The sequence below is a fragment of the Aphelocoma coerulescens genome, chromosome 6 (genome assembly GCF_041296385.1).
Source record: "Aphelocoma coerulescens isolate FSJ_1873_10779 chromosome 6, UR_Acoe_1.0, whole genome shotgun sequence".
Classification (NCBI taxonomy): Eukaryota; Metazoa; Chordata; class Aves; order Passeriformes; family Corvidae; genus Aphelocoma; species Aphelocoma coerulescens.
Window position 1 is genome coordinate 31,783,110 of NC_091020.1, and position 24,115 is coordinate 31,807,224.

The 24,115-nt window shown below is 41.1% G+C and overlaps 1 protein-coding gene across 1 annotated transcript; it reads left to right on the forward strand.

Moving 5' to 3' along the window:
* Nucleotides 1-1,341: 1,341 nt before the first annotated feature.
* Nucleotides 1,342-23,699, forward strand: SEC23IP (SEC23 interacting protein). Its single transcript, XM_069020150.1, is given in 21 exon segments — nucleotides 1,342-1,473; nucleotides 1,475-1,557; nucleotides 1,559-1,779; nucleotides 5,480-6,000; nucleotides 7,395-7,590; nucleotides 8,034-8,227; nucleotides 8,549-8,638; nucleotides 10,243-10,363; nucleotides 10,693-10,782; nucleotides 11,433-11,574; nucleotides 12,822-13,030; nucleotides 13,655-13,773; nucleotides 14,358-14,528; nucleotides 14,913-15,008; nucleotides 15,190-15,396; nucleotides 15,557-15,712; nucleotides 16,270-16,372; nucleotides 17,264-17,449; nucleotides 17,876-18,038; nucleotides 20,031-20,113; nucleotides 22,338-23,699. Coding segments are annotated over 20 exon segments (3,282 nt in total). The 3' UTR covers nucleotide 20,113; nucleotides 22,338-23,699.
* Nucleotides 23,700-24,115: the final 416 nt, after the last annotated feature.

Consider the following 24,115-nt stretch of genomic DNA (forward strand, 5'->3'; position numbering starts at 1 on the left):
ATGTTTCTAATCCCCTTAGCTGTGTTCCATGATGTCATTTCTGCTACAGCCTTTTAGAAAAGTACCGACTTTTGAACTCAACTGTGCACATTTTATTTTTAAAACCTAAAGCACAGCTTCTCTGCTAAATGGCACAAACCAGGCCTGACCCGGCCCAATACAGCACAGTTTTAGAAGGAAAAGCATTTTGTCCTTAAAACCTGAAGGCCCAGGCAGCTATTTATTCAACCCACACAAGAGTTTGCAGCATCATGATAAAAGCTCCTGAGAGGTTTATAAGCAGCAACTGAGAAGCTCGTGGAGCACACTGAGGACTCGCACTTCCCCAAAAATGACAATATTTGTCATCTCCTGCCATCTACTGACTGCGCTGCAGAGTGGCAGCACCCAGCAGCGATGGCCTGGGGGACGGAGGGGGCTGAAGGCAAGGGGATGGATGGACGGACTGCTCCAGCTGGGATTTCACATCCGGGCTGTGCACCCAGGCCAAAGCAGCCGAGGTGTAAATTCCACATCCTAAAGCCTGGGCCTGAAATTCGGCTGCGCACTTACCACGGAAAGGCAGAACTGACCAAAAGCAAGCCACCACAATAAAATGTAAAAACCAATGACGCTTAAGAAAAAGTGTAACTCGAGAAGAACAAAACACTCTTACCCAGTTAGTAGCATTATTTTCTTTTAATTTCTCCTTGAAGTATTCGGTTACCTTCTTCTCCCAATCAGAGTTTGGAACATTTTGGGCTACAAAACCAACATATTTATGTGCCTATTAGCACCACATAAGAGGCTCTTATCCAGCATTCTCCCAGAATACCAAATAAACCCCAACTTTCACTTCTATCTTAGGGAAGTGCACCTTAGACTAACTTATTCCCCTTGCAATTCACTGACTTCCCCTTTCAAACCCTTTCAGGCCAACCAAGAAGCACAGAGCCATTCTTGGAAGCGAGGGAAAGCTCCACAACAGCCCAGCAGGAAAGCGCAGGAGTCGAGGGGCTGCTTTCCACGCTGTGTCGGCTGCGGAAATTTATATTTCAGCATTCCCTAAGTTTAAATCAAGCCCAGCACGAAAATAGCCGCGGCTGATGGCACTGGTAACATTAGCACCGACCGGCAGCGCGGCAGAGAGCACGCGTTGCTGCCAGAACCCAGAAACACACGAGATACAAGAAATATATGCTATATACAACATATATAAGATACGCGACAGAAATATAAGCTACAGAGACGGCCTCGCCGCTCTCCCGCCACCACCCCGCGAGGGAAAGCGCCGTCCAGTTCCGGGCGCCGTCGGGGCGCTCCCGCTGCCGCCGAGGGGACGCGGGCCGCGCCTCACCGAAGATGCCCTGCACGATGCTGAGGGGGCTGTTGAGCCAGTCTCCCACGCACGGCATGGCGGGGTCGCGCCTCGCCGCGGGGCTGCCGGCACCCTGCGGCCGCCGACTCCCGCTCGCCAGCCCAGCGCGGGGACCGCCGCCGCTTCCTCCTCCTCCTCTTCGCCCTCCTCCTCCTCTTCCTGTGGGAATGGCGGCCGGGCCCGCCTCCTGTCCCTCACGGCTGCGCGCGGCCGCCGCCGCCATCTTGAGTGAGGGCGGAAGGGGCCGGGGCAGGGACGTGGCCGGGGCGCGGCCATGGCGGCGGCGAAGCCCGGGGGAGGCACCGGCACCAGCACCAACCTGCTCTTTTCGTCCTCCGCCACCGAGTTCAGCTTCAACGTGCCCTTCATCCCCGTCAGCCAAGCGCCGGCCGCGCCGCCCGGCCCCGCGCTCCTGCCCGCCGGTACGGAGAGGGGGAGATAGGGAGGGAGGGAGGGTGCGCAGCTGGGAGCGCAGGGGCTGTGCGGGGTCCTGCCGGGTCCCTCACCGCCACCGCCACCACGGGGAAGGGGCGGGGGGCCGGGGGAGCCCCCAGAGCCGAGCCGGGGCTGCCAGGGGTGGCTGCGGGCCTGGGGGGGCCCGGTACGTGTGGGCTCGACCCGGCTCTGAGGCTCTCCGGGTGTCCCTGGTGGTGCCTCAGGAGAGACACTGATCGGGATTACATATTCCGCTTTCTGGCACTTAATTTCTTCTGCTTTCCCCTATTTAATGCTTGTGTTTGTGGTTTTTAGCGCTGTGTCTAAGGACGGGCGCTGATCGTCGCGTTTCCAGCTCACCGACGCGTCAGTGCTTCCATTCAGTGTGTACTTTCTGTTTTCGCGTTTTTTAAGCTTCTCTCTCATGTTATTTTCTGTTTTACCGGTATGAAAATAGCACGTTAAGCAGCCACCTTAAATATCCTTGCTAATTTAATCCTGGTTCTAATATCCTTTCCTCGTAAAGCTTTGATGGGATTCCCGACACATGCGTGTGGAACTTAAAATCTGATGCTTAGGCAGTTTCAGATAAAGAAATGGATTTTTCCGGGAATGTGTTCAGTCAGAGATTAAAGCTCTAAACACTAGAAATGCATCTAGAAATCAGGTATTTCGATTTTTACTGCATTGTATGTGTTGGGATTGGACGGATGACCTTTAAAGGTCCCTTTTAACCCAAACTATTCTGTGCTGAGTCTTCAAGACTTCATTTCAACACTTGTGTCTTAGCTAAAATAAGTATTAATATAGCTGGAAATCAGTGCAGTACCTCTCTGTAGATTTAATAAAATGTTTGCTAAGTATGGCTTTGGAATAGTTTTATAGATGAACTGCTTTTTTTGGGTAGGAGGGATAAAAGCATCAGAATATTATTCCTACTTACTTGAGGTATCTAGGTAGTTGATACATTTACTAATTCCAATTGTGTAATTCTTATAGTTTTTCTTCGATGCAATTATACATTAATTTTTCATTAAAAAAATGAAGTAATTTTTAAGTGCTGATCTGGCTGGTAGCTTTGCACAAATGACTGTTCTGGCAATTTCCTGAACATTTTTAAGCCAGCCAGGGATAAAATCGGATGGAATTTGATTAATGTGGTGAATCTTATACTCTCCGTGTGACTTAAAATTTGATCGAGTGAGGATTCATGGTTCTGCTGCTGGAGTGAATTTCAGTGTCAGAGATTGTGCCACATTCCATGTCAGTCTAAGTAAGGCCCATGTCCTGTTAAATGTTCTGTTTGCATGGTCAAGTGTTCTCACCATCTGTCCAGCCAGGTGTTGTTGGGATCTTGCTGAGTACAATAGGTTGTATTTGGAATCCTATTATGAAACAGGAAAGAACAAGCTCTTGAGTTTGAATTTTAAATTGTGTAAAATGTAATAAGAAACAATCCTGGGATTTGTCACCTGACAGCCAACATTAGGGAGCTGTGTGCAGTCATTCATTTGTTTATCCGTCTCAAAGAGTAAGTATTTAGTGGTTTGAGCTCTGCAGTTGGACAATAAGAGACATTCTCCAGCTCAGGTGTGGGTGCTGTAACCAGTATATTTACTGTAGGAAGGGAGGGGTATTCCCAGTGAGGATGTGGACTGATGTCACTTGTGGTTGTCTGGTGACAGTCTGTGAATGACAAGGTTCTGCCTTGTTTCTCGAGAGGGATGTCCAGGAGGTTGACACAGTCACTGTTGAAGAAAGACTGTTTTATGCATGGGAAGAACACATGTCAAAGCTGTACACTCATTTTTTCACATTTGTATAACATGCTTGTCTTTCCAATATAGTTTTTTTGCAAAATTAGAAAAAGGCAAGATAAAAAGTAATGTTTTGTGTTGGAAAACTGGATGTGCTGGAAAAATGTGTATGTATAGTTTTGGGTTTTTTTTTTGACAGAACTTTTGTCAAGCCTGTTTTTCAGGGAAAGCTGCACTTAGGCTAAATGTCCAAAACCTATTTGAAACTGGGGAAGAGTAGCTGTTTTGTGAACACTCATTAGCTAAAGGCCTTGGGAACTCTTGAGCATACTGCTGCATGTTTATGGTGACCTGACACGGTGAGGTGAAGGGCCTGCTCTGCTGCCAATTGTTTGGGAAAGCTGAGAGTTGACTGTGGCTTGCAGTGTGCTTCTCTCTGTCCCACAGTGTTTGTGAAATATGAAAGGAAGGGGATTTTATTGTTTAGAAGTTGAGACCTTTTATTAGTATAAATGGTTACTCTGCTTGCAGCTGGGAGATAATCCCCAGGCCTGACTTCAGAGTGGTTGTTGCTTCTAAGTGGTTTCAGCGTTCTCCACACAGTGGCTTGCACACGCAGATTTTGGCTTTGTTCCTCAAAGGGGGATCAAGTGCTGTAAATGAAAGTAAGAGGAATTGATAAATGCAGGTGATGCCTCAAATTGATGCTGTCTGCAAAGTCTAAGTAAAATATGGTTAAAATAGTTCTTACTAATCTTGGCAGCTGAGTCTTTTATGATTAATTAATTAAAACAGCAGCTTCCTAGGGAGACTTCTCCGTGGATTCCCCTGTACTCCCTTGGTACTCCCTATTACAGTTGTGTTCGCTGTGGGTAAAGACATTTGTTGTTGGCTGCTTGTAGCTGCAGAGGCTTTTGGTCTCTCTCTGCCTGGGGACTGAGCAGCAGAGATACTCTGTGGTGTCTTCCCCACAGCCTGGGATCATTTGATTGCCAGGCAGGTGAAACACTGCTGGTTTCTGCAGATGGCACTGACTCCTTGCAAGGTACTGTTCTCTCAGCAGGCAGGCAGTGCTGCTCAGGCCATCACAGCCTTAGGTGAGCTTACTGTGAGACCCATAATCATGACAAACCTCCTTCTTTTCCCACTTGTTCCTAGATCACTGCAAAATAGAAAACTGTGATTGATCAGGACCTGTTTCATTTATTTTCTCAATGTGAAAGGGCGTTCATGGCCTTGCATCTTTATAATCCTCTCCTGCAATTATGCAGAATGAGGACTGATTTTTTCTGCACCAGAGATGTGGCTTTTATGCAAGTCTAGAGTAGGATTTTTTAGAGAGAGCTGGACTAAGTCCTTCTGATTAAGTGGCTTGGGATCATGAGTTATGGCCACCTTGCAAGTCAAATGAGAAACCTTTAGAGGGCTCTGCTGAAGGAGCAGTAAAGAATGGATGGGTTACCCAGTAGGTTTGGCCTGTTTAGGAATGTTTTTAAGCTCTATCCTAAAAATTGGAGCATGAAGTCCTATGCTTAGTAGCTGTTTTCATGGTGAAAGGATATGAACCAAGGCTGTTCTTGCATTTGAGGGATAAGTGAAGTTGGGAGGGATTTTAGTGCCTGCTAAATTGCCCTGGGAAGGTCCCGAGTCCAGTTATATTATGGTTTCTTATTTAATATTTTTAATATTTGTTGCTTTTTCTGTGTACACTGAGTGACTTTCACGGTCCATTTAAAATGTTCTTGAAGACTTGGTATCTTTTGTTTCATTTTATGACATGCTGAATCAAGGATGTGTGAGCTTTGTAATCCTTTTGGTTTTCTGGGGACCAACAATTTTGGCAATAGCTGATGATGTTATGGAACATTTTGACCCCATACAGTGGTTTGAAGCTCTCACAAGATCTCTGGCGATCCTTTTGTTTTTGCAGATGATTCTGCAGATGCTGGGGAAGAGGACAGCTTCTTGGGTCAGACTTCTGCCAGCCCCAACCCGCCACAGACTTTCAGCTACTTCTCTCAAGTTCCCAGTAGCCGCGATCCCTTTGGAAGTATTGGGCAGCCACCCTTAACAACTGTTTCAACACCTGTCGGAACACCAGCCTTCTCCAGACCTCCCACTTCACTTCCACTCGTGTCTGGGTCACAGGATGGGCAAAATGCCTTTTCACCACATACTCCCAAATCCCAGTCTTACAGTGCACCGCCCACTTCCCAGGTGGGAATGGCGCCTTATCAGCCCCCTCAGCAGAGCTGTCCCCCGCCGGCCAGCACGGCCCTGCCCGCAGGGACCGCCCAGCAGGGCTATAACCCCTACAGGCACACCACCCTGAGCAGCAGGGCCAACCCCTACCTCACCCCGCCCCAGCTGCAGCAGAGCCACCCCCCTGCCACAGCTTCTCCTGTGCCACCTGTGCAGATGTACCAGACACCCCCGGGGCCACTGACACAGGTATGTGACTCCTTCCAGCTACCACAGCAAAACAGTCACTTTCCTCTTTGAACTGTGTGTTTTATCTTTTGAAGATTTTTCTTCTCTGCGCAAAAAACCCAGAAAAAAATCTTGAACCATTTATAACAGCAAAGTCTTTTCACTAGAAATAGCTTGGAACTGTTGTTTCAGGAAAACTTCCTGAACTTTGAAGTGAGTGTACCCTGAGGCTGTGGGAGCCTCTGGGCATCAGAAACAAAGCCAGGTTGTGAAGTTCTGTTGCTCTTTTCTGTGGGTTTCTGAGTTTGCTGAGTTTCAGCCATGCTGCTGCATTTTTTGTGCCTCAGCTGTAAATCAGGTCATTCAGCTATTTGCAGGATATGGGCAAAAATGTTTTTTGAAGCTGGTTTTGTTGGTGAAGCCAGAACTTTTTGAAACTAATCACATAAAATTGTCAGCAAACTCTTTGAAACACATTGGTTGAGGATTTTGTGTGATATAAAGCATTAATCTCCATTCTTTTTTACCTGCACAAAATCATTATTAAAATAATGCTAATGGGTTAGTAAAACCTGGCACATTTGCCTTGAAAACAGCAAAAATTGTTTTTATTTTTGCCTGAGCTATTGCTACATTTCTGTTAAGAATAAAGAATGTAAAGATTATATAATGACAAACATAGCAAAGGCAGTAGAACCTAAACAGTCTGGAGTTTTAGATTATATAATTTCCGAATTTCTGTTTGTTGAATTTTACATAATGTACAATATTTTTGTGCCTTTTTTTTTCCTTTTAAATATATCATCAGCCAAGGCAGTTGCTACTGCTGACACCAATTGCTTTTAGTTGTACTGATTGGGATTTTTGTACAATTTGTATGAAATTAGCTTTATGTACATTGTAGACCCTTTCAAAATCAGTTACTTTTCTTGTGCCAGTGATGCTACATTTCAGTTTGAAATCTGCCTGTTTTGATCACTTTGCAGGAGAAGAGCTACTTAAGTGGCCGCTTGTTAAAACTGGGAGTCTTTATGCAAAAGCATAGTTATGTGTAAAAGAATAATGAGGAGAATGCATTTTTATTTCCTTGTCAAATTTTGTGGCTGTAAGAAACAAGCTCAGCTTGAGTTTTGAAAATTTAAGAGAATATTTGAAATCTCACTCATTTTAGGTGATTGTGAAGCTAAACCATGGCAGCTTTTCACATGTTTGTGGGAATGAAATTCACATTCTTTCTCAGTTTGAAAAGGTGTAAGTTTTCAAACACATGATAAAGTGGACAGTTATTTTTAAATGGAAGGTAATGTTCTTGGGGAGGAAAAGATATTAGAACTAAAGGTTCAGAGTGTAGCAAAGTATAGAAAAGTTCTGTAAAAACCATGTGAGATTGAGGTGCTGAGCCCATCTCTTCTCAGTTTCCACAGTCCCAGCCCCAGCTCCAGCCTGCCAGGCCTGCAGGGCCCCTGGTCCCAGCCCCTCCTGTGCTGCTGCAGAACCAATACGAGCCAGTTCAGCCACACTGGTTCTACTGTAAGGAGGTGGAGGACAAGCAAATATGGATGCCATTCAGCATTCTGGATTCTGCAAAGCTAGAGGAGGTCTATAATTCTGGTAAGTGAGCAGAAGGACTAAAGGAAAATATGGGGGTAATGCCACTTATGTGTATGGCAGTAATAAGTAGGGTTTTGAAGATGTATTTTGTGCCACTTAATTTATTTCACTGACATCATCACTGCTTGATGCTGTCATTGTTGAGCTGTACCATCCCAAATAGGTATCAGATTTTCATATAGAACTCCTAGTTATTTGTGTCTTGGGTTGCCTTTTTGTTAAACTGGCAGTTCTGGAATAAGTATTCATATTTGGGAGTTTTTCAAAGGTTTTTTGTTGTGTACAGAGCATATAGAAGCATTTTAGAAGCATCACAATGTTACAAAGCTTCTCTGCCATTGTGTGGCTATCAGTCCTAATGGCCTAATATTGATGCCAGGAGGGGTTGGGGCTGGGCTGCGATAGATGTTAGTGTGGTAACCACGTGTGGCTGTGTGTCCCAGTCCAGCCTGACCCCGAGAGCGTGGTGCTGTGCACGGACGGGGGCCGCTACGACGTCTTCCTGTACGAGCGCATGAGGAAAGCCGTGTACTGGGACGAGGAGCCCTCGGAAGTGAGGCGCTGCCTGTGGTTCTACAAGGGAGACAAGGACAGCCGCTTCATCCCTTACACCGAGGATTTTAGTGACAAACTGGAGGTTAGTAAGTCACAAAGTGTTACATCAGTGTATTACTCATCTTAGAAACAGTTCTTTCTGTTTCATTAAGATGATTTCCAGAATGAACTTTCTGGAACATAAGCAAATCCTGGAAAGAGGAGTGTCTAGAAGGCCACATTGCTCCTGCATCAGTCCTGCACTGCTGTGACCTAAAATCTACTTGTGTAACTCTACATGTGACATTTTTATATGAACAAAGTTATGTACATTTTAACTGTAGCATTACAGATGGATGCATGAGGCCACAAAATACTGAGAAGGTTGCCATGCTGATTTTGTGTAACTTGTTTACTGTTTCAGGCAGAATATAAAAGGGCAGTAACTACAAATCAATGGCATCGGCGACTTGAATTTCCAAATGGGGAGACAATTGTTATGCATAATCCCAAGGTAATGATTTTGGCAATTGTGTCTCACAGGATTCATTAAGGGTGAATGAGCAAATGGATGGAAGCATAAATTGAATGCAGTCTTAACCTTGCATGAAACAGTACCAGTTGGTTGTTCTGAGTGTGTGTGCATTAAAGATGATCAAGTTTACAGAACACTGAACTTCAGTGTGCTGTCATGTGGTTCAAAGACAATGCTTTCTGAAACCTAAAGAGAATAAGGGTTTGCAGAGTAAATATTTTGGCTAAGCATAACTGGCAGCAAATGGTAAGCAATTTGAATTAATTTAACCTCAGTCTGTACCAAAAGAAAGAGAATTAAAGGTAAGAGCTTTCATGTGGAGAAGAGCATTAATCTAGCTAGAAGGTAAGTAGTCAGTTTATTTAAGCCCTGAGAAGGTTTCTGCTGTGACTATTTTTAGGCCATAAGAAAGCATAGCAAGACAAGCTGTAGAAGTTATTCTAAATACTCTGTGAACAGTCTCATGTGATTAAAACATGGACTTCAGCCTTATTGACCAATGCTGTTAACTGTTCGCTTATCACAGGTGCAGTAATTAATACACAGAACTACTCAAGGGCCAGAAAGGATCATGGTTGTGATGCCATGGTGATTTTTTGCCTTTTCTTTTCTACCCCTGTTATACCTTTTTACAACTTCTGTATTCTTAGTGCTTTTTGCCTACATTCTTGGGCTTTTTAAGCTAGGAGACTCAACATTTTAGAAGCTTCGTAGCCAGAGATCAGTGTGCCCCAGAGCCCAAGGTCCTCTCCAGAACACATTCTGTAAACCAAGATAGAACCATCCAGGAGAAGGCTCTTTGGGGAGGGGGGCACATTCAAGCCTCTCATTGGGGAATTTTTGATAGATATGCTAATTAGTAAGACCTATAATGTTATACCAGATCTTTTGGGGAGGGATTGTAGTGTGCATGGAGGTGCATTCGACCTGGACGTGGTGCACCTAAGGATCCTTAAAATAAATACCAAGGTAACCCCTTCTAACCGTGTTTGACTCTTGATTTTAAGACCAGGAAAAGGCATCAGTTGCTCCTTTAAGTATTTAATAATGCTGGCTGGGGAATTCTGTCCAGTAAAAACCTAGAGAAGGAGCATTTGAACCACTTGGTGTCATAAATACGAATTCAGACTGTAATTCCTATAAACAGCTGTACTACTGAATTCCTCACTTTTTAGTGTTTTCAGACTGCTTCAAATACTGTTGTCTTTCCCTGAAAGACACCGCACATTTTTTTTCCAGTTTCTCCTTGTGATAGTTATTGTAAATAAGGTAGTATTCCATTTCCTTACGTAAGCAGCAATCTGCTAAGGAAGAGTGGATACTGGAGAGTGGGAAAGAGGAGCTTGAATAATGCTTGGCTGAGTTAAAATGGTTCAGAATTACTGAGCAGGCCCAGCTTCTTCACCTAGTGGTTAGAGTCACCTGTTTGCTTTTCACACTAATGAGGATTTTGTGGAAGAAAACATTTGAGTTTCAGATGCAAGGTAAAGCAATCAAAAAATGCGTTAAACCATGCAGTGCTTTCAGACTAACATGAGTCTTGAGGGCTTACTGTGATTAGAATTGGACACTATTTGTTGCAGGTCATAGTTCAGTTCCAGCCTTCTGCCACACCAGATGAATGGGGCACCACTCAGGATGGCCAGGCAAGGCCAAGGGTAGTGAAACGTGGAATTGATGATGACCATGATGAGATTCCTGATGGTAGGTGATGAGATTCCTGGTGTACTTGGGTCTGCACTGGGGGCAGTCATTTTGGATCTGTGCAAAAGCTGGCCAATACTGGGTGGAGTGGCTGTGTGCTCTTTGTGCCTGGAGTCTAAAGTTATTCCTTCATCTAAACTGCTTGAAAGAGGTTATCTGGTTTTAATCAATGGAGTCTTGTGGGCTCTGTTTTATCCTGAACCATGTTGTGTAATAGGCTTTATAAAACAAGCATGTATTACACTTGCTTGAGTCTAAACTTCACTCCTGCAGTACATATTGGTACTCTGAATGTTTTTTTTTTTTTTCTTTTTCCTTTTTTTCTACAGGAGAAATGTCCCAAATTGACCATCTGGTATTTATGGTTCATGGCATAGGTCCTGTATGTGACTTGAGGTTTAGAAGCATTGTTGAATGTGGTAAGTTTGGGCTCGTATAATGAGCATTTATATTCTTAGCTGTTTAAATGTGATTCTCTCTAGCTTATATTCAGATAAGCACATCTTAATAACTTTTTTTTAAAGAAAAATCTCTGATATTAAGAAGTTCAGTTTTTTCATGGTTATTTTCCAAAGGCCGGATCTGTGTTCTGTCAGACTTGAAGCTTTAGCTGTTATTACTAGTACTCAATACCAGACTTGCAGGGTGATTTGGGTTTTGGGATGTGTGGTGAGGGGTTTTTTTGGTTGGTTGGTATATTGCTTTTGCTTTTTGTGGTGTGAGTGGATGTGTTTGCTTTATGTGGTTTGTGTGTGTGGTGTGGTTTTTTATTTGCCTTTTTTTTTTTAAATACATTCCAGTACAATTGAATAAATTAAAAAAGCCCTGTCTGGTTATGGAGTGAATAGGCAGTCATTGTGAGATAAATAGAAGCTTGCTAGAAAATCCACTCTAACAGAAATGTGCACTTTCTTATTGTTAAAATAGTAGTACTTGAAAAGATTTTTCCAGTTTTCTGTTTCCATCATTTGTGTTCTGACTATGTGTGAAATTATGGGGCAGGAGGGACTATTCATGTGTTACTTGAGTACTGCAGTTATCAGTTTTTCATTATTCTTTTTCTTTACAGTTGATGATTTCAGGACTGTTTCTCTGAAGTTGTTGCAGACTCACTTTAAGAAATGTTTGGAGGAATGTAAAGTGAGCAGGGTGGAATTCCTTCCAGTTCACTGGCACAGTTCTCTGCATGGAGATGCAACAGGTGTAGACAGGTGAGGGTGTTGTTCAGTGTTGAAAACCTCTTAAAAGCTGCTTTTTAAGGGGCTCTGGAAAGTGGAGAAAAAGAGCAGTTCATATGCTCTGCAGGCTAGATGAGTAAATGTATGACTGAGTTTCAAAAGAGAATTGCTAATTTTTAAGAATTAGTATTTTGATGAGTAAAGCTGGAAAGACATGAGGAATATTTTCTCTTGTTTATTTTCATGCACACACCTGTTCAGTACTGCATTTGCATGAGAGTGGCCAGTGCACGATACCTAATGATGAGTGAGTGCGTAGAGATTGAGATCACAAGTATGAAGTAGTGAGCATGGAGATGTTTTGTCCAGTACCATGTGTGGACACTTCAGAGTGCAGAGTTTTCTATTCATTACCTTCCTGCAGTCTGATTGAGTTTGACCCTAGGAGTTACTTCTGAGGAAGACATGGAGCCCTCTGTCCGGTCCTAGAGGAGTACCTGAATTATGATTGGGCATTTGAGCTAAGGGGTTCTTTTTTGAAGCAAAGTATCTATATTTGGGTAGGAGTGTTACAGCATTTAAAATTCTCTTTTAAAATCCCTTCTCTGTGCCTACTGCTTTGCTGTGACTTCACATTTCAAGCTGTTTTCCCTTGCTCAAAGTTGGGGAAGTAGAAATTGTTAGGGTGGAAACCTGTGCTACTTAAAGTGATGCTGATGCTCTCCAGACTGTTCTAGCTCAGTCAAATCTCACTGCTTTCCTCCAGTCTTGGTGTTTTATTTGCATTTGAGCACTGCGTGAGGAGGGATCCTTATTCTGTTAATCAAACCAGGCAGTCTCAAGCCTATAGCAATTCCACTGCAGCTGTCTTGACTCCAGGCAGGCAGATGGTGATGCCAAGCTTTTTCTTCAAAAAGAGAGTATTATGATTCTATGATTCTAATTTTATATGTGAGTTCCTTTTTCTCTTCCACTTCAATCTGCTTACCAGACTTCTCTGGTACTTTCTGAGAGCAGTGTTGGAATAGAGAAGAGGTTATTTCAGGCATCCCTTCAGCCTGGAGAGTAAAAAAGGGAGCTGTATCTTTCTCAAATATTACAATCAGCTGGTAGCATTAATGTATGAATATGCAACAAGGCCAGAAGGCTGTATGGTTTTTTAAAATCTCTTTAGAGACCTTTTCTGTAGAATTTACATGGCATTAATTTCAAAAGCTAACAAAGTCCTCACGAATGTTTCTTTAAAGCCTTTCATGCTTCTAACGATTCTGCGTTACCAGGAACATAAAGAAAATCACTTTGCCGAGCATTGGTCGCCTGAGGCACTTCACCAACGAGACGCTGCTCGACATCCTTTTCTACAACAGCCCCACCTACTGCCAGACCATAGTGGATAAAGTGGGCATGGAAATGAACCGCCTGTATGCGCTTTTCATGAGCCGCAACCCCGACTTCAAAGGGGGAGTCTCCGTGGCTGGGCACAGCTTAGGTGATTGTCTGAGGAATGCTGCTTTTATCCCAAATCAGTTCCTTCTTAAGGGAATTGGACCCTTCATTAAGCATAAGGCTCAAATTAGCTGTTAGGGCTTGGCTGTCTTTCAGAAAACAGCTGTCTGAAAGACGAACATCTCTCATCAACTGAGTTTCTGGGCTTTGAGAGAAAGTCAATACTTCCCTTCATGAAAACTTAGTATCTAATCTGCATTTAAAGTCAATAGATTATCTGGTGTCTTGTTAGGTGGGTGGTTTCTGTGTCTCAGAACCCCCACTTAGTAAGAGCACAATCATTTTTTGGAAGATAGAGTCAAGTGTTAGAGCAGCATATTGACATACTGGTTTGGAATGGAACTTTTCCTTCAGTCCTTCAAGCAGTCTCAGGTATTGAAGGAAAAATAATTTAGTCATGGCATCTACATAAAGCATGAACAGAGAAAAAAAGGGGTTGCTTTTAGTTGAGAGTGATTATGTTCAAGTTAATATATGGGTATTTTAATTCAGCCATCTCTTTTGATCAGTGTGTACCGTGACTACTATTGCATATAAATCTTGCTCAAGATTTAGGGACAGGAAAACCTGATATTTTTCCCAAGTCAACTCTAATTCCTGTTTGCAGGTTCCTTAATTCTATTTGACATATTGTCTAACCAGAAGGACTTGGCTTCATCAGTAAATTCTGGACCATTCTCTGGTGTTAATGGGAGTGTGAAGGACGTGGCTGTTCATGATAAACAGGTAATTTGCATGCTGGTCTTTCCAGGCCAATAGATCTGATATTTTCAGCCATTCCTTTGTTAACTTTTCAGAATTTATTAGCTGAAACATGTTTGTGGTTTTTGATAGTACATTTAAACATGTTAATGGAAAGATGCAGTTTTGTAAATATTGTCAGCTCCCAGGGCAAATTAATTAGATCTCATCTTAAGTTCCAAGTGGGTCAGTAATGAGATTTGATGGTGAACATCAGCTTTGACTCTTGTGAACATGTAACTTCGTCTAACACTATCTAAATGCTGTGAGAGATGTATAAGAGGGAAAGAATATATGTGTGTTTAGTCTAGATATGATGACCAATTGTTTGATGAATAAAAGGAAGCTTTTCTGAGAGCATTTTCTCCCTCATAGTAATTTTTAAATATCTATTTTGCAGGTCTATTTTAGTGGAAAATCTGTGTCCTGCTTCCCTAAAAGTGGATGTATGTTTACAGAGCTTGCATGATAATGTTTTTAAGAGAAAGTAGTCCAGCTTGGTTTTGTTTGCTGCATATTGGTTTTCACTGTCAGAGGATGTGATTCTGTTTCTGTGCTGTTTTGTTAAGATGACTGAAGATACCAGTTCCTTGGGCTCCTCCATTGCTACTTCTGGTGATGATCTTTGTGAGCCTGAAGCGGATGAAGATGTTCCTACTTTGCAGAAGACTCTGGAAATGCTCAGTTTGTCAGAGTACGCAAGCACCTTTGAAAAGGAGCGAATCGACATGGAGTCTTTGGTACAAAAATGTTCACTTGACTTGTAGGGATTGCCCAGGGTATGGAGGTTTATGTTTGGGTTTTCTTGTTGTTTTGTTTTTCCTTTGAGTTCTGTGGCCATGAGAACAGTTGCAAAGATAAGATAATCAGTGCATGACTTGAAGACTAAATGTTCTGTGGCTCTTGTCGTTTTTTTCTTGGTGTGGTGCATTCCCCCCAGTTATGTTAAGGCACTTTGTGTCACATCTTTTTAATTTTTTGCATTTTCTGTAGCTTTATAAATTGACTTAACAAATTCAGAAGTCGTTGCCAGTAAGAAATGATACATTTTACTAGAAAGGTTATAAGTACTTTTTCTACTAGAAAAATATGTTTTTATATGTGTGTTTGTTTTTTTTTTTTAGCTCATGTGTACAGTTGATGACCTGAAGGAGATGGGGATACCTCTTGGACCAAGAAAGAAAATAGCTAATTTTGTAAAAGACAGAGCAGCCAAGCAGGTACATACATATTTCAGGATTGAAATAAAAAGTTGTTAGGCAAATGTAACTGACTTCCTTGCTGTGGAGTAGCTTCTATTCTTGAACACTCTTGTTAACATCCTGGATATATTAAAGGAATTTTGACAACTGTGAAATAAACTTTTTTTTTCCTCCCTAACTTTAAAACTTTTCTCAAAAGGAACAGAAGAAAGCAGTGGCAGAAAAGAAAGCAGTGCTGGCTGCCACACTCCAGACTCAGGAAGATGCCCAGAAACCAAAAGAAGCAGTTTCTTCTGTCTCCCCTTCAGAGTCTGGTCAGATGCACTCAAAGAGGAAGCTCCCAGTTGGTGCATCTGTGTCTTCTGTGAACATTGACTATGAGTATTTTGAAGTTGGAACTGGCCAGGTGAGTCTACACAGATTTAAATGATTTGAACAATTTAAAGGATTTGAATAATCCTGTCTTTTCATTACATTTTTCTTTAACGTTGATGACCTTTTGCTACTTTCTTTGAAGCTTTGAAGCTGACAGTTCTGAGAGATGATGTCTGATTTCTCTCTGGTAGGTTTCTGTGGTTTACAATGCACTGGACTTTGAACCAGATATTTTCTTTGCTCTTGGTTCCCCCATTGGTGTGTTCCTTACTGTGAGGGGTGTGGAGAAGATTGATGAAAACTACAGGCTCCCTACCTGCAAGGGGTTCTTCAATATCTATCACCCAGTGAGTAGCAGTGCGTTTGAAATTTGATTTTAGTTGATGTAGATGACAAAAAAGGCAGAATACTAAGTTTTGGCTTCTGAGCATTACACCTCTTGTTCCCCTGTGTACATTTCAGGCATGGGTTGGTTTGGTAATATTTGCCTTGTTCCTTTTCAGAACTAAGTAAGTTTTTTTGGGGGGGGAGTTGTTTGCATTTTTTTCATTAGTTTGAGGCTACTCTTGTAGATTTTTATGGAATGTTTGTGTTTTTACATGTAGTGTTTGTCCTCTTCTGTCTCATTTTGTTTAACAATTCCACAGTGACATGTTGATAGAGATTGAGTGCAAGGAAATCTTGCTGTTGTGTTTCCTCATTAGAATCTCCTTCTGTAGGAGAACAAGACCAAAGTAGTTCATGAACCTGCCTAATGTGTCATGAACTGAATTCTTGTAAATTCATAGTACAGAATTCAAAAATGGCTGTCTCTAAACCATAAATAGGGGTTTTTTTTCACTGAAATGTAATAATTAGAATAATTTTAAAAATAACTAAATGTCAATGTGTTGTTTCTTAACAGCTTGATCCCGTAGCTTACAGGTTAGAACCAATGATCATTGAAGACCTGGATTTAAAACCAGTTCTCATTCCACATCATAAAGGCAGAAAAAGACTTCATCTGGGTAAAAAGAAAACTTATTTCCTATGGATTCTATTCATTATTTACTCATTTGATGCCTTAGAATATTGTAAGATTTTAAGAGACTAATGAATGTTCCTGAGTATCTGACTCCATGTTTTTCCTAAACATCAGAGGTGATTCCACCCAGCCCCGTAAGATGGGCATTCACAGTTTCATTCAAAATTAATAATCATATTTCCTCCAGATTTAACCTTCTCATTACCAAAGTTCCATTAAAAAATTGCTGTACATTGCTTGTTCATTTCTAAGATGTGAAACAGAGACTAAATTTATTGGTTTTTTTAATCTTGACCCTAATGACCACCATGATGTGTTTAACCAGAGTCTCTTCAGTGTTGGAAACCCTGAAGGAGAAGGAGGTTCTGTAGCCTGATTTTGTTGCTCCTGGGTGCACATCAGACCAAGGTGGTCTACTTAAATTTTCCACATGTAATAAGGAAAGTCAGTTTTGCTGTTGTGCAAGTTCACAGAGCCCTCCTGAAAGCCTCTCTTCAGGCACTTGGAGAGATTCTGCAACATCTGTCCTTTAGAATTGTACATTAGGGTGAGTTTTCTTTGCTAGAGTAGACAAGGTACTTGTTTTAGGTTACAACTCTCCAAAGGTGTGTATAGTAAAGGAGAAAAATATGGTCTGTTGCTCTTTACTTTGATGTAGGTGGGTTCATTGACCCACTCAGTAGGAAGTCAACTGTGTATTAATTGCATTTCACCTAATCTTGACTAGAGAAGCAAGAAAGACACATTTATGACATAGCAGGCCTGTTTCTCCTGGTAATTGGGGTGTTTATTGAACAGAGCTTCATCATTCTGATTTTAGTTTGTAATTTTAAATCCTTCTGTAGTAAATTTTTTGGGTTTTTTTCTTTCTCAGAGCTGAAGGACTCTCTCTCTCGTATGGGATCTGATCTGAAGCAGGGCTTTATTAGCTCTTTGAAGAGTGCATGGCAGACCCTTAATGAATTTGCACGTGCTCATACATCTTCAACCCAGCTGCAAGCAGAACTGGAGAAAGTGGCTAACCAAATTAAAGAGGAGGAAGAAAAGCAGGTGGTGGAAGGTATGTGGTCACATCACTGGTTTTCCTGTAACTTATTTATCTCAAATAAGTTGACACTTGGGTATCCCAGTGACTCTTGTTAAGGAGGCCTCTGCTAAAAGCCAGGTTCCCACCAAAGGTGCTCTGTCATTCTCCTCCTCGGCTGGGTGGGGGAGAGAAAATACAATGAAAGGTTTGTGGGTTGAGGTGAGCTCAGGGAGAGATCACTCAGCAGTTGCTTCTTAAGAAAACTGTTTAAACAGTTAGGAAAAAAACAAACCAATAGTTCAGTAACCTTTCTGAACCATGCTGGACAGTTCAGGTTTTTATTATTGTCTTATCACATAGCACTTGGGAATTACAGTAGGAAAAATGGTAGTATTTCTTAATTATAGTCAAGCAGGCTGTGCTTGAGCATAGTTTAAATCTGAAACTCTTTGATTTTAGCTGAGAAGATCACTGAAAGCCCAGACCCTCCAAAAGATGAAGATGTCTCAGTGAAGGTTGGAATGCTAAATGGAGGGCGTCGCATTGATTATGTTCTACAAGAGAAACCAATAGAAAGCTTCAATGAGTACCTGTTTGCTTTGCAGAGTCATCTGTGCTACTGGTAAGGGAAAATATCTGTGATTCTAGAAATACTGAGTAAGATACATAGTATGTGTGATTGTCCAGGGGTGTCAGGCTCAGCGTGTTGTGCTTGAATGTCACTATTTGATAATCCTATTTCCAAATAAAATTCTGTGTTAGCACGCAGTAAACAAATCTGTTTGTGATAAAGACACTGCACACTGTTCTCTTGACCTTTGACACTCCAAACACACGGTTTTAGCTACTGTCATTTTCAGAACAAGGAGAGCTCTGAAAGCATTTTCACAGTTGTAGATTTTCAAATAAAACTGTTCAGGAAGGAATTTTACTAGATTACAATAAGTGGTAAAACTTTATTGCTTCCTCTGGCAGAGCAAAGGATGTGTGAACTATATTTAACAACCCACCTTTGTATGTATTAGTCAACGTTGGGTGTGAGCTGTGTAAAGTGGTGTTGAAGGAGGAGGAGTGACTGGTCTTTCATTTTGAGTTCAGCAGGTGCTGGACAAAGGGCACTCTACGTTCTCTTTGCAGGTTTTGATTTTCAGTAGGTAATTTTAGCAGCAGGCATTTTTCCCAGAGGTTAAAATACAGCACTGAAAGCGTTACCTGAAGGGTCTCATTAAAGCCATCATCACTTCCCCTGTGAAAGCTCAGCACCTGCCAGAGGAGGGGTTAGCGAGCCTTGCTGTGGGCACTCTGTCAGGGTGACCCGGTGGTGGCAGCGCCGTTCCACAGGCGCGGCTGAAGGGATGGGAATTCTTTCCACAAGGTGGCAGCCGATCACTGCCAAGGTTTCGAAAACTGGGTACCCGTAGCTGTTCTTGTCATTCCAGTAAGGAAGATGAGCACGGTGATTAATGACCCAAATAGGAGAGCATTTTTTCTTAGGGAAAAAGCTTTGAATTAAGTTCTCTGAGTGTTAGAGAGATTGGAGCTTGTGTTGAACCCTCTACTTGCTTGTTTGCTGCTCATTTAGTGCAAAGACCATCAAGAAATGTCTGTGCTTAATTGTGGAAAATACATGTAGTCCCTTAGTTTGCATGTTTAATTCTGTACTGGTGTTCTGCAAATTGTGCTACTCATATTTGGTGGATCACAATTCTGACCATCTAAATCTCCTTTACTGGCTCTCTGTGTCACTTATTTTAAAAAGCCCAGGAAGCTGCCCTCATCTAACAACACCTGCAGCTCTGGAACTTTGTTAAAATTTGCCTGTTTAACTTTTGTTATTTTTTATGTCGGTATTGTTTATGTGTATTTAAATAGCATTTTATAGATGAATAAAAAAATTAAGTCTATTCATGTTAACTTTAAATTCAGATAGCCTGAAGCTTTGATTTTTGAAAAGAGGAGGGAAAACGGCCACTTGGAAACATGGCACTTGAATTATGTTAATCTTTGTTATTTGAGAACTATGTTACATTTTAGTGGTAAGGAAGAGAGGAAGACTATGGGTATTTAACACAGTCTGTTTACAATTAAGGGCCTGGCAGCTAGAGAAGAATGAGAATATTGCTGCTAGAACTGGCAAGGCTGAGTTTTGACACTGGGCTAATTAATGGAGTGGGATGAGATGAATAGAATGAAGTGTGGAATCTGTTCAGGAGCTCAATGCAGACAAAAAGTGATGCATTATTTGAGGAGATTAAGACAAGGAAGTAACATCAAAGAGGTGGATAGAGGAGGGGATTTAGAGTTGCAGCATAGGAAGTTAGGGAGGACAGAGGAGGAGGAGGTGCAGTAGAAACAAGGTAAATGCATGGGCTAGGGCTGATAGCAGAACTAGTTCTAAGCTGGTGTAGAATTGTAGCTTGAAGGAAGTTGGTAGAGGTAAGGCCATGTTCATGAAAAATAAGCACTAGGCCAATAAGTTGTGCAAACTTTAGAGAGCTGAAGTAGGATGAAATCTGACTTAGGAGAATTAGAACATGGACCATAGTGAGATAACTTATTCCTTTTTGGTTTTTTTCCTTTTTTCCTTTTGTTTTATTTATTTCATTCTTCATAGGGGATCTGAAGACACTGCCTTGCTGTTTCTCAAAGAGATATACAGGACTATGAATATCAATCCTGAGCAGCCACAGCATTGATGTAAGAGCACATGAATTTGTAAGTTTGCTGTAATGTAACTTCTGTGCTTATATCAAATTCAGCTGCAGCTTAGATGTCTTTACTTTCCCTTTCTCCTCTGAAGTTTCTATTACAAAGCAGACAGCCATAAAATGTCATTTTGATTGCAAAAACAATTTCTAAACTTGAATGCAGAGGAAGCCTTTGAGTTCTTCCTTTAATTCCCAAAAGATGTCTGATGTTAGTGGTTTTGGTACTGGATAATAATTGCCAGTACAAATAAAACCAAAGTATGATCTCTTGATCATTCTTCTCTCTCAGTTTGGTTGTTCAGTGAATGTTCAAGAACAGGAAAATTTGGTGAAATTGAATATGATGAAACTTCATTTACCGTGCAGTAAATTAAAGAACCCCAAAAGTGTTTCACTGCTGCAAGGTCCATATTTGATCAGTTGACCAATGGTGCACATTTGCCAGCAAAAAGCTGTTTGTCTCCTAAGAAAGTGTTAAACATTGATAAATTACTGAATGAGACCCTTACATAGGTCAGTATTTTATTATCTTTGTATAGCTTGAGAATTTCAGTAGACCAAGTGAAATGACACAGCATGGAAGCTGGTTCCTTTGGGAAAGAAATACACAATATAATTGAGTATCTTAGATCTGAAATATTCTTGCAGGTATTTTTATTTTAAGATGTATGGTTCCAAACTGGGGATCTGTATTGTACCAGTTTGCATCACTGCATGTTATAGAAAACAAAATACTTTGTTTTGAGAGGCAAGGAAGAAATAATATGCACCTTGCCTTTTTGGAATCATACAAGATAGTTTCTGATGTATTTCTCCATTTGCAGAAGAACTGATAATGTCAAGGTACATAAATACCCAGCATGAAGAGAAATGCTTGACATTTCAGAGGAATATTTTAGGTGTCTTTCATTGCTATCATACAGTTTTAGTACTCTTTTGTAACAGAATGCTTCTGACGGTCAGTTGATAGCAGCTTTTTTAAAAATAAAATGTCAAGGCTGATCAAATGCATTTCTTTAAAGCATTGAGAAGAAAAAGGAAAAAGGCACCAGCTGGCTACACAGCCCTGACAGTGGTGTATCAGTCATCACAATGGCTTATGCAGAGTCTCAAGTCACAGTTGCAGAACTTTTTCCCTACTTCTGTTTCTTTATGATGACTCTGGTTGAAATCATAGGAATCTCATTGCAAAGGAAATGCCTTTAAGTCTCATTGCAGGGGGGAGTGGGATGTGATAATTTATCAGTGCAAAGCTCAGAGGAGTTTGTTGCTCAGCTGCAGCAGACACTGGGTTAATTGTGGTTTTTTCATTGAGAACTACACAGTTGGGGGACAGTTTAGCAGGATGTTACACAACAAAGCCCAGTCAGGGAAGTCTGTAATTCCATTAGCAATTGCTCAGAATGTCCCTCAGCACTGGCTTGACTGAACAGCCTTTGAGACTGGGATTCAGATACCAGAGGCTTAAATGGGAGGGCAGGATGCACTGAAGTGGTGTCTTGGGAAGGCTGCACACCAGGAAATTGGGATCTTTTTACATGAGAAGAAATGTCTTTACATGAGCTGTGTAAAATATTATCACATCACAAGAAATCTGGAAGTACTGAAGTGGAAAATTCTCCTCCAGCGTTAGCAGCCATGTGGGTTTTTTCTCTGGTTTTTTTTTCTGTTCTTTTAAGACCTTTAAACCTGAAGGGTGGCAGTGTGAAGGTAATGGATTGTCCAGTAGTGCCTATGACAGCAACATCAATTTTTTTTTTTTTATGAGTGACTTGGTTTAGCTCTTCTAGACCATCTTGAAGCTGCTCTTTGTGAAGCAGTAATACAGGGTTTCATGTAAACAATAGAATGTGCACCAGCAGATTAAAGCTTGGATGTATAAACTATCACCATCCTCACTAGGATAATTTATTACCAAAAGCTAAAGAATCTAATAGCTGGTTAAAATGTATAATGAATGACACCCTATTAGCAGTTGTTGTGAGCTTTTTCTGTTTGCAGTTGTAATTGCCAATTTGTGTCCACAGAAAGTACATTTCAGAGGCTTGCTGTATGAAAAGTTTCATTAAAAAGATGTATGGATTTTTAGATCTTTTTGAGTCCTCTTGAAATTGAATGATGGCATATTTAATTTGACTAGTGCTATTGCAGAAAGAGAAAACCTGATATATTTCCTATTTCTAATATGTCCATGTTCTGTTTTCTCTGCACAGCCCTACCTGTTGCTCCAGCAGACCTGGTGAAAAACCCTCTGAAGAACATCTGGTATTTTCATAGTTGCACATGACAGGATAAGCACCAGGGTTTTTTTTTCCCCTGCCAGTCCAGAACTTGCTTGGATTCTACCTTCTTGTGTCACTTCAAGCAAACTTAAATTATGAGATGATCAGCACTGTCATTCAGGAGATGGATGGAATGACAGAGTTTTGATCTTAAATCAGTTTACTTGTACCATTGCTGAATATAAGGTGATTGAAGAAGGTTTTTTTGGCATGCAAATCGTAACTTCTCTCCTTCAGCTCTCCTGTCTCAGCTGGCTGCCAGACATGCTTTGCCTACCAAGGCAGCATGTCCTTAGTAAAAAGGACTTGTTGAGGAACAGCAATAATCTACTTTTCTTGACACATTTGTTCATCCACCTTTAAGAAATGAAATGTGAACTGTAGTTATAACCATCTTTAATACAGATTACACAAACCAGCTCGTATTTACTAAAAACTAGCAACCAGAATAATTTTCTTACTATTGTAAGTGTGATGGAGATTATTTTATAAAGACCTTTTTAAGCCTCTGTTAAGAGTTTTATTGTGGCTTTTTTTTAAGTAAAAATGAACCTTTGACTTTGAAAATATTACAAGTTTGTTACAGCTCGTTCAGTGTTCACATATTCTGAAACGAGGAACAATTTAAAATGACATTTTGATCTGGTAATTACAGAATCACAGACTGTTCTAAGTTAATTAAGGCAATTTTAGTGAAACTAGGCTGCAGTTGTGAGAACTAAAACACTTACCTTGACCTTGGAGTTTAACATCTCAAAACAGTTATTGTAAATAGGAACCTAAAGCTTATGGGTGCTAGATAATAATCTAGATCCAACCCTGCAATCCAGACTCCATTTTCATGCAATGAGGTTGAGGTGAATTAGGTATTGTGAAATCCTTGGAATTCGTGTCTCTGAATACTGAACTTCTGTAGCTTTCATCTGGCTTCAGTTTACACACACATTGTGGCTTTCCTTAATATTAGTGGCTTAACCTTAGTCCTGACTGTTTCCCTCTGTTATTGCAGTAAACAAATTTTGAAATGCAGTATGGTTTTTTTTCCTTGATATATGTAAAATACACATTATTGTGTATATAATTTGATTGCTGTAATTAAAATTACCTTACTTCCAGTGGGTCTTTACAACAAGGTTTTGTATTTAATCATAAAAAATAGCTTGGAGAGGTTGCTTAGACCAACTTTGCTGCTTAGGGCCTTGTTCAAGGCTGGAGATCCTGTGCCTCTCTGGCCCTGTTGTAATGGTTGACTACTATGATTGCAAATTTTTTTCTAATACACAGTTGAAATTTTCTAGGTGGAGCTCGTGTCTGTGGCCTTTTGTCCTTTCTCTGCATCTTCAAGAGTAACATCTCTGTCTCTTCTTGTACTCTTATGTTTCATAGTTGAGGACAACAAGATTTTCCTGTTTGGCTTCTCAAGACCCAACACTTTTCTTGGCATCTCCTTGCCTGCCATGTGCTGTGACCCTCTAGTCAGTCTTGGGGCTTCCCACTGAACTGGCTTTTCAAAATCCTTCTTGTTCTGGGGAACAAGTTTGCCGAAGGAAACTTTTTATCCAAAACAGCCAAATGTCTTTGTATCTTTAAAAAATAACCTCTAAAACAGAATTGTCTAAGTTTTACAATGTTCTTTGGTAGTTAGAATACAAATTTTTTTAATATATATACACAACAAAAACCTCACTGGCCACTCAACAGCAAAGACC